This window comes from Bombus impatiens, unplaced genomic scaffold (assembly GCF_000188095.3).
Source record: "Bombus impatiens unplaced genomic scaffold, BIMP_2.2 scf_0217, whole genome shotgun sequence".
NCBI classification, from domain to species: domain Eukaryota; kingdom Metazoa; phylum Arthropoda; class Insecta; order Hymenoptera; family Apidae; genus Bombus; species Bombus impatiens.
The window spans coordinates 3,777,742-3,788,178 of NT_176636.1; the positions used below are offsets into that span (position 1 = coordinate 3,777,742).

Here is a 10,437-nt window from a genome sequence, read left to right on the forward strand (position 1 = left end):
CCCCCCCCTCCATTCTTCCAATTCCCATTGGCCACGATGTATTTTATAAATTGTATGAAATTCCCTAGTAGCTTCCTCTTATAGCGAATCTTTCCTTTGTTGTTGTTGTTGTTGTTGCGGTATTATCAGGTCTTTGTTACTGCAGAAATTTCGTTGAACGAGTCGAGAGAAGATTGTTTTACTTCCGCATTTAACACTCAAATGCTAAAAATTATAGTAAGATGGTATTGCTTGCGTTATCTAAGCCTGAAATATTCAAATACCTGACACGAATATCAGGAATTAAAATAAGATGTTATTGCTCGAGTCACTTAAGCTTGATCGTCTTAAATATACTATAAATTATAGTACATGTTATACTATATATAATACGTGTATAGAATACCAGAGATTATAGTAAGACAGGATTGCTTGAGTCGTTTAAGTTTGAACGTCTTAAAATTCAAATAGCTGATATTAATATCAGAAATTATAATAAGATGGGATTGCTTGAGACACTTAAGCTTAAACATCTTAAAATTCAAATAACGCAGGATTTCGCAAGTCGTCTAAACATGAACATCTTAAAATTCAAATATCAGAAATTATAGCAAGATAGGGTTGCTGTAGTCGCCTAAGCTTGAACGTCTTAAAATTCAAATACCAGGAATTACGAGGAGGCTACTCTTTTTACAGCCACCCACTCCACCCTCCGTGCAAAGTACTTGTTTTTTTTTTTCTTTTTCTGATACTACCATGGCATCGTTGCTGCAGTAATTCCGGCGAACTGGTCAAGAAAAATTTTTTACTCTTGTTCATGTTACTAGAGTTTTTTTTCCCCCCATTGTACAACTGATCTTCCGTCTGGGGATTAGCTGGAAATATCGATGTTGACCCAGAGTTTATCAGGTATTTCGAGAAGACCTGGCACTTTACGTAATTTATTGGTGACTGTTTTATAGGAGTCTTTTTAAGGATACGAGGCATTACTTGGATTTTCTAAAAGGGAAGTTCTTGTTGTCGGGTGGTATTCAGATTTTATTGCACTCTTTAGCCTCCTATTTCTAAACCAAGTGTGTTAGCTTTTATTTATTTTATAAGATAAGAAAATTGATAGTTTTTTTGGCCATTACGTGGATACATTGTACATTAATACAATACCTAAACATCTTTGTTATAGGGCCAAACATGTTACATAATTTGTAATTCTTAATAAAGATCAGAAAGGAATATTGGATCGTAACGTGAATATTTAATAAGAATTGGAAGGTTAATCCAATCTTCGTAACTTCTTTAATAGAAGAACACACCGTTGATTGTGAAAAACGCAATGGCCATCGAAGCTGAAGCCAAATCTGGAAAATATCTCTTCTATACAGGCGTTGTTTTAATTTCACTAAAGTACCAAAGGAAGCTTTTCCGGTCGGTTCAGCTCGATGGAAAATAAAAACGCGAATGTCCGAAGGATGGTTCCTCGAGTTCTCATCGTGACCCCCGTAAATTCTTTAAGCCGCCATTTAATTTCGGTGACCGAGTTTAACAACGTACCGCGTATATCTGCTTGGCATGCGGATTCAATTCTAAAAGGGAAATAATGTAACGCGCTTGCTCAAGCTTCTTTATTACTCAGCCTTTCAACCGTGTGCCAACTCTGCATGAACACACACCGGCTCGCGTTAACTCCTAACCATAGTCACCTTTAAAAGCCATTAGCGAATTCCGGTGATACCTTTTTACTGCCTTTCCTAGATATAAAAGGATCTCAATCAGCCCGATCCATCACTTTGCATACCCGTTCTGTGAAAATTATGCGGCCATTTACCTAAATTTCGGGCTAGATTCTGACATTTACTTTTAACAAAAGGTAGCAAAAGGATCCGGAAAGAAAATCTATAGGATCTATCTATCTAAGAGCATTTATATCTGGAAAGAAGCTAAGAAATTGGCTCGTGCCAACATTCTTACAGCGATAAAAACTGTTTAATAGTAAAAGTAGAAAGATATCGGGATCTAATACAGTTAAGTAAACGTTCACTTTCAACGTTTTATTCGTGCGTTTACTGCAAATGAATTTATAAGATGTATTTTCGAAGATCTATTATATCTAGGACGAAGCTATCATCTCAGCATTCTTACGATAGTGAAAGGTGTTCGATAGTAAATATAAAGCGAGACCAGTATAAATAAGCACTCACTACAATCCGAGAAATTCCATCGTCGTTCGCGGTATTTCATTTTCTATCGTAATTCAATAGCCATCTTAATTCAAGATTTTCAATCGATTCACAATCGAGGATATTTAATAAGAGATCTAACGTTCGCCGGGAAATTCGATGCTATAGTTTAATCAAGATGCCATAATCTCGGAAGCGAAGACCAGAATCCAGCATCGAATATTCTAACAGCGGGTACGTAAACCAAGAATCTACCAACCAGGCGAAAGCTCGACAGAATCTCCGAGCAACGTTCTCGTAAAACGACGTTCCACCATAAAAAAAAAGTGAAGAAGCAGCGCTTCAAGTAAAAGGCCCATCTACATCTTCTCGGAAATGTATTCTACCGACTACCTGCGGAGTTACTTCTGCCATTCGATTAAATGAACGATCCTGAGGATTTGGATAATTGAAACAAAAGCCACGCGTTCAGAGCCGCGCACCATTAACAGCTTCAAAAATATTTTTTGGATACAAATATATATATATATATATTAAGCTTTTTCTTCGAGTTTATATCTTTATACAATTTCTAACAATATATCGTACGATAATATTGACGGAATAAAATGTATAGTGGGTGTTTCCAACTTGTTCAGTCAAACTGCAGGCAAATCGTGTAATGTGCAAGTGAAAACTTCGCTAGAAAGTTATAACCAGATATTGGACACAGTCTGAAATATGTATGTAGCAATGGATTCTGCGCTGCAGAGTATCGCATTTACAGAATCATATATTCATTGCTCTTTTAAATTTTGATACAAAAGCGTATGCACTCTATTTAATAAATTCAAAATCTTCTGAATATCTCCTAAACGTATAACTCACTTAAAAAAATCATTCCATCGCGATACACTTCCTTCTAGATATCAAATATTTTTGCACGTATGTTAGGAACCAGTCGTATACATACGCAAATTATGTAACCTACTCTGTATAACATAGTACAACATACGTAGCCTAAATCTTCTGCCCGGTACCTCATATAGCAGCCAGCGAACCTAATAGAATTCACATAAATGTATCAGGCAATTGCTTTACGTGGTGTTTGTACGTAAGTGGTTGAGAATTTAAGGGGTGTTTCCACAAGAGCCAGAATAAGACAAAAATGAAGCATGCAACTTTTCTACATGAACGAATGTAGGTCAGAGAAATAACAAAGCCGAAGAGTGCAATGTTTTTCTTCTTTATTTTCGTCCTACCGATTTTACCTCGCAGAAGCATCCCTTAAATTTTCTGCCCAATACACTGCATAGATCTCCCAGGATAGGCAAATTGTGTAACTCAGCCTGTGTGTACAAAACACGCAACGCAAATTCTCGATGTTGATCTCGCTGACTCTCGCCTAGCTCTGTACAATCAACCAACCAGTCTGTGTAACAGGATAAAGATAAATATTAATCAAGCTGTTGGCGGGACAGATCGAAAGAAGGAACGAATCGAGCTTAGAGCATAACGTCGATATCCTTGGAGGATCGTTTTCTGTAACACAGCAATCTCGATGTACGTAGCGCTTTGGTTTACGTCCGGACCGCTTTTACTGCCTTTGAAATAAGAATACCGACAGGTCCTGAGGAGCTTGTATGCATTCGACCACGCCGGTAATCGCGGCATCAAGAGCACACGTTACTCCTTTCAGCGTGTTTGTGGGTTGCGGGCGTTTGTAGCCACCGGTTTGTTTCGTATCGCGTCAGAGAGTGCTTTCTTCCGGGGCAATTCTGATCGAACAAGATCGTATGGCTGCTTGTTACTTCGCGAACGTAGAATCCTCGACCATTTATATCTCGCCGTTTTATCGTGCTGCAGGTTACGGAATCTCAAACGACGCCGTTTTCCCCTCGACTTCTTCCTTCTCTTCTTCTTTTTCTAACTCTGTTCTTCGATCGTTTCAATTCGAGTCTCGATCGTTTCTCGTTAATATCGACGCTCGTAGAAGGAGTGCCGAGTAAATGGTAACGACATCATTCCTCCTGTTCGTCGAAGACCGATGAATACGACGATGAGATGAGGTTAAGCCACGAATAACTTGAGCGTTAACTGGAGTTAGCCGATATTCGAGATGCAACGCGGAAAGCAGATTTAGAGCTGCAGCGTATAGCTTAGAAGATATACATACCTATTCGAATCTATTCCAGATTTGATTCCATAAGCCTATTAGACTTCAGATTTAACCGACGATTAAGTCGCATTTGAATATAAGCAGTCTTACCACGTTCGGATATATCGCAGCTATTGTCTTTGATTGGCATTCGTTCCTTGTTGCAATGTGTTGAATCGTGGGGATTATTTCCATTAAAATTTATGTAATACGGCAGTACGTGGTTAAATGCATTAACCGTTCATCCGTTCTGCAGTTCATAATTCATAATGAAGTTTATGCACTTCTGATGGAGGATTACAGATTTTCCTTTTTCCAAGCATTCCTTTTTTCATATCGACTCTGATATTGTTTCCCGGTTTCAGTCGTTATAGACTCTTACGGAATATTAATAATATATTGTCAATATATTAATTAATAATATAATTAATAATATATATATAATATAATTAATAATATAATAATAATATATTGTCAGAATTAAAACGTTAACAATTCCGTATAACTATTTGCTTCGAGTTTCATAATTCGTCGATTGAGGAAATTTCTACGTCGAACGAAGTTTCCGTCGCGTGATTGTGAGTAGAAGAGCATTTGAATCTTCGCGCCCAAATATTGTCAAATTTGCTAGACAAACCGTCACTTTAGTGTCGAGTTTCGTACTGTTAATACGTATCACGTCGTTTACAATGTCTTAAAGTAATAATTTATCAACTGCGTAATAAAAACGTGCTTCAAATGCTTCCTTAGTGTATCACGAGTTTTTTCATTATTTTTACTATGTTTAATTAATACACATTAATCATATAGTTTGAAGTGCATCGTATAACCTAACCTGTCAGTTACGTATCTATACGTACTTATTGCTTCTTTTTACGTTCATGCACTATTGTTAGCTTCGTTCTATTAATATACGTTTGTTTAATAACGTAGTAGTTTTTATTGTGATAAAATTAAATAGTTTTCTAGAATCTTTTGTTCGTGTTTGTTGGATCGTTCGTTTGGCTGTCAGAGTAACCTGTAACTCGTATTACGATTATGTTTTAGCTTCAAGATAATTTTTACACTTAGTTATTAGTTTTTTTTCATATAATTGAGCGTACTATTTCACGTTTGTTTAACAATCACGTTTACTACTACATATTATACATTAATTGAGTTTGCTAGGCGTCTGTTTAATAATTTAGTCTTCTATTACACATTTATTTAACAATCAAGTTGACCATGAATTATACCTCGCGTGTTTAATAATCAGATTTACTATTACATATTTGCTTTAATGCTAGAATTATTAATTTGTAATATGCATCTAAATACGTATAACATATATAATTAATAGAAATTAAAACAATATGACGGAAACGATTAGAGGTTATGGTATCTATCGCGCCTCTCATTCGTTGCACACATTTACATATAACCTCGCAAAGTGTCTCATATCCTACGAAGTAGTACATATTTATAGGAAAAAATTGTAAAAAATTACGTGAACCAATTTTTTTCAGATCAGAGAGCTCGTTGACTGCAAACGACTCGATTTCCTTGCAACTAGCAACCTGGGCACCACAAGGCAATGCACTGGTATACGTGTACCAGAACAATATCTATTATAGACCGGAGGCAGAAGTGGCCGTCGACTATCAAATCACAGACACCGGGGTCTTCGGAATTATTTATAATGGAGTACCGGACTGGGTCTACGAAGGTAAGTTTCTTATTTCTTATTCAATCCCTTTTATTATTTATGGGGATACCATACGTTAAATCGTTTTAAGTCAGAAGACTTTAGACAACGGGATACGCCGATTCAACGAAAATCGATAGAAAACGCGATTTTCAAGTGAACCTTCTGAACTTGCGAGTTTGTAGATAAAGTGGATTGTTTGCACGCCTTCTACGATGTACAAGATGTAAGTGGCGCGCGTGTATCTGTTTGAAGAAGTACATTTACAAGGACCAAGCGTTTAGACGAACAATTCCATCTGTTCGATTCTTTGCTTTGTACACGGACTGTTTGCCCTCCCTCTTATCCCCCGTGTTCTTCGCGCCTCTACTCGACCTTCCACTCTCTTTTCGTCCCTTTTTTGATCCTTGCTCGAAAATTTTCTCCTTAACTACACTTTCAGAAGCGTTTTCTTTTTCTTTTTAACACTTTTGAATTACCTTTGTAGAAAAGTATACTGTATGCACGTTAAGCAATATTCAAAGGATTTAACAAATTTTTTTAGCATTATATGTCATATACGATAAATGTATCGAGCAATTTCATGAAGAACCTTTGTTCCAGGAAGAAATTTGTCGTCCCTTTTAACAACGAGTTGCTTCAGGTGCGAAGCAATAAATAGCATGAATTTTCTGGACGATATACAGTATATGAAATGAAACATTTCAAGCTGTCACTCGTTAAAACGTATCAAAATTTCGAAATCTCGATTTCTCACTCTTACGAAGACAGATACTCGATAAAAGTTTAACTATCGAAATCTTAGGGGATAAAGCGCGATTGTAACGCGCGAATAATTGCGTAACAGCGCGGTTTCGCTAATAACGGCGTAACCGCTGTCTGGCAGTTCTTCTGGAATAAACAAGCATCACACGGCTGAATTCACATAGTTCGGAGCGGAAATAGCGTTATCACGACGAGGTAGTTGCACACGGGCCGCCAGCAAGGGTTGCATACTTCAAAATTAACTGGATCGCGCTACGGCTATCTCGAATAAAGGGATTCGCGCGATTTCCAAACCGCGAGCCAATTTCGAGCTTGTAATGATCCGGTCAATTTGACTCGTATAATTATTTTTAATAGACGCCCCTCGCTTCTAGGAAAAAATTGTTAATTGGCCATTTTCAAACGGCTCGAAATTCGTGGTTTTCTACATCGTTCCGCATGATTTCCTTTTTTGTTTCCTTTTTCGTTTTTAACAAAAAGAATTTCTCTTTTTGAAGAAGATCATATTGGAATTTCTTTTTCATTGCATTGAATAGTGAGGAAAATTTTGCTCTTTTTGCTTCTTGGAAGGATAAAAATCAGTTGTTTTAAATGATCGATCTCACTATCCAGCTACGGAGTTAATACTTAATACTCTAAAAAATAGACAACTTGATTCCATAAATTTAGAATAACTCGCGTATTTTCTAAATTGCTATCTGCATCGCTTCAATATTACTCCATACTTTATCTCCATATTCTCTAAGACCCTCATAAATTCAGTAACAAACAAAGCTTCTCAGCCTCTAATTACCCTTCCGTATACGACTAACCAATTGATTCTAGCCAACTACAACGGTACGACCTCATTGTCACCCAAGAAATTAGTAGCTAAAATTGTCTAGCAGCCGTCAACGACCCTTAATCCGCGGAATAATATCATTCGGAAACACATAGAGGCGATTCTAATTCCCCATTTCCATTATCTTACGCTATAGCGTAATGTAACGTTGGCATCGCGCGTAATTAACCCCTTAAGCACCCGTACATTTCATAAATCATTATCAATACATCTCACACGCAAATACAAGCATCTGTTACGTAGAAAGTACTAATACATCATAGGTACAAGACTAATTATTCGTGTAGCAAGCAATAAAATAATATTTAATTTACTTCATTGAAAATTTTATAATGTAATAAATTTTATTTATGAATTTTATAATAAATCTATGGCAAGTTTTAATTATAAATTTCATTTATTTTACTGTATTCAAAAGTTCAAAGGAAAGTAAATCAACCAAAACGTAAACGGTTTATTCGCATAGAATTTTCAAACAGAGACATCGATAGGCAAACTTTTCGTCCCTATCGACGACAACCGTATTTGAAGGATTAGGGGATACAGCCGCGTCGGTGGTACGAAACGAGGAAAAGAGGAAACGAAGGGATGAAGGAAAAATCCCTCGTTGAATCGCGGTTATCGCGTATTAACGCGATTCTTGCCCCAGATCGAACAGTCATGTCGACGTCGTCGATGCAATATTTTTTCGTCGGCCCTTTTTAGCCACGCGTTCGCCGCCCTTTGTACGTGTGCAAGTCGGATGAGTTTTCGCCCCCTTGGAACCGGGAACGATAATACGTACCGGGGTCGTAATTCATACAGCTGATGCTTCGGGGGATGTTGCGCGCGTTTGCATATTTCTGAGCCTTCATCAGCTCTTTGCGTCTCGCTCTATCCTCGCACTGCTCGAGTACGTTCCTTTTGCCGCTGTCGTTTGTCTGGTATTTCGTTAAATCGCGCACGAGCGAACGAACGAAGCATAAAAATCCATCCGAAAAGCCGCGGGAAACCAGCCATCCATCCACTTTTTCAAGTCTTTTTCTATCGTGCAGCGATAGGTTAGAGATTTTGGTTGGTCGCGCGATTTCGATAGAAAGAGAAAACGAATGCTCTTAAAAGAATGAAACGTTCGGTAAACTGATTTTTTCTCAATATTTTTTGAATTATGATTCCCTTTTACGTAATTCCTGCTTATTATTATTCTATTTAAAATTTTCTAACTCGATGCATCTTTCTAATCAGAGTTCAATTCTCTGAAATTCCCTGTTCATTCCTCTTCGGTCATCCGCTTATCGATTAAAGTAATCGAATTTAGGTAAAAAAGTGTTTTACTTGTGCAAGGGGTAATATACTGTGATATACTGTACTCTGAATATTTCGTATTTGTTTTTGCACGTTCTGTGCGTTTTTGTGTCTCGAAGTTTCCCACGATCGTATAAAATGAAACGGTTCGCTCGTAATCGTTCACTTTGTAGTTCGTTAGATTTCAATCGATGGAATGAACGATGCATAAAAATTCATCGGAAGATGCTCATAGAGAAATCCATTCATCCATTTATCCACTTTTTTTCAACATTTTCTTCTGGATAAGGTGGTTGGGCTGATTCATCGCGATGCGAATTCAATAAGATCTCCTCGGCTGTGTAAATATTTAAACGCACATCTCTGTTCCTTCTCCTTCGCCTGCTTCTTCTCTCAGTTCTCTATCGCTGCCTCTGTCTTCCGCTATTAATGTCGTCTGGAATCCGGAGAGTCCTTTGGATCGCGCGTCCTTCGATTCGATTAGACACAGCTCCCGGTAGGATGGGTAAACTTCGCTCTGGATTAATTGCTGGCCGATTGTCCACGGATTCGACGACTGAATCGGATTCATGATCCGGATCGTGCGGGGATTAGCGCCGCTGGGGTTCTCCCGTGATTTGTTTACACGCGAAACGAAGTCTTTGACGTTGGCCCACGTCGTGGCTGTACTACTGACGCGAAAACAGACAGACGGGTTCGAGGAATTCCACGCGTGCTTTCCATTGTCCTCGCAAACGCGTGTTAAAATATCTGGCACATTCGGATTTGTATTTCTGTTATTCGTAGAATTCACGATTTCATTTTGGCAAAAAGCGGTGCGTGTCGATGGAATCATAAAAATGAAAAAGTATCTCACCGAGTCCCCAAAAAGTTCGTATTTCTGGTCAAAAAGTTCTCCCGAAAACTACAGCAGAAAGAATTTCGCTCAGAATTCCATCCCTTTAATTGAAAACGAAATGTTTCTATTTTATATACTCGTTGCTTAATAACAAAACTATTTTGAAAACTATTCCGGATAGCCCAGTTAAAAAGTCCATAACGACAAAAAGAATTCCATCGAAAATTCCAAAATACCTTCGGTTAAGAGTAAAATGCTTGTACTATACAATAACCGTCTGATAACAAAACTATTCTGAAAACTATTCCAGAGGATGCGCAAAATTTCGTATTCTCAATTTAACGAATGCTCCGTATGCTGACCCGAAGAAAGAAAAATTCCAGCGAAAATTCCTCGCCATCGACTGATTCTCGACAAACTTCATGCAGCATCGCCCCTCCACGCTAAGATGAAAATCCGGCACATTTCTCACGATAAACGTTCGTTTGTCCCGTATCGGGGATATTTACACAAACAGGAACACGCGGAAGCGCGACCCATGACCAGAAACGTTCGACATTTTTTAACGCGACAGAGTATGGACGAAAACAATATTTTACAGTCACTTTGCATATGCATTACTCGCGATGAATGCCGCCAGGTCTGGCTGGCAGATTGAGTTTATAGAGGCAGAGCGCCGCGAAACAGATACGCATTCGTTTCCGCGGAGAATCCGGAAATCGATGGGCTGTCGCG

The 10,437-nt window shown here is 38.1% G+C and overlaps 1 protein-coding gene across 6 annotated transcripts in view; it reads left to right on the plus strand.

The window, feature by feature from the left end:
* LOC100748212 (venom dipeptidyl peptidase 4) overlaps positions 1-10,437 on the plus strand; it is a 310,210-nt gene that overhangs the window by 179,763 nt on the left and 120,010 nt on the right. For all 6 annotated transcript variants that reach the window (XM_033319882.1, XM_012383458.3, XM_012383459.3 and 3 more), the window contains one exon: positions 5,796-5,995. In XM_033319882.1, coding sequence (XP_033175773.1) covers positions 5,796-5,995 — 200 coding nt within the window. The remainder of the gene's footprint in view (positions 1-5,795; positions 5,996-10,437) is intronic.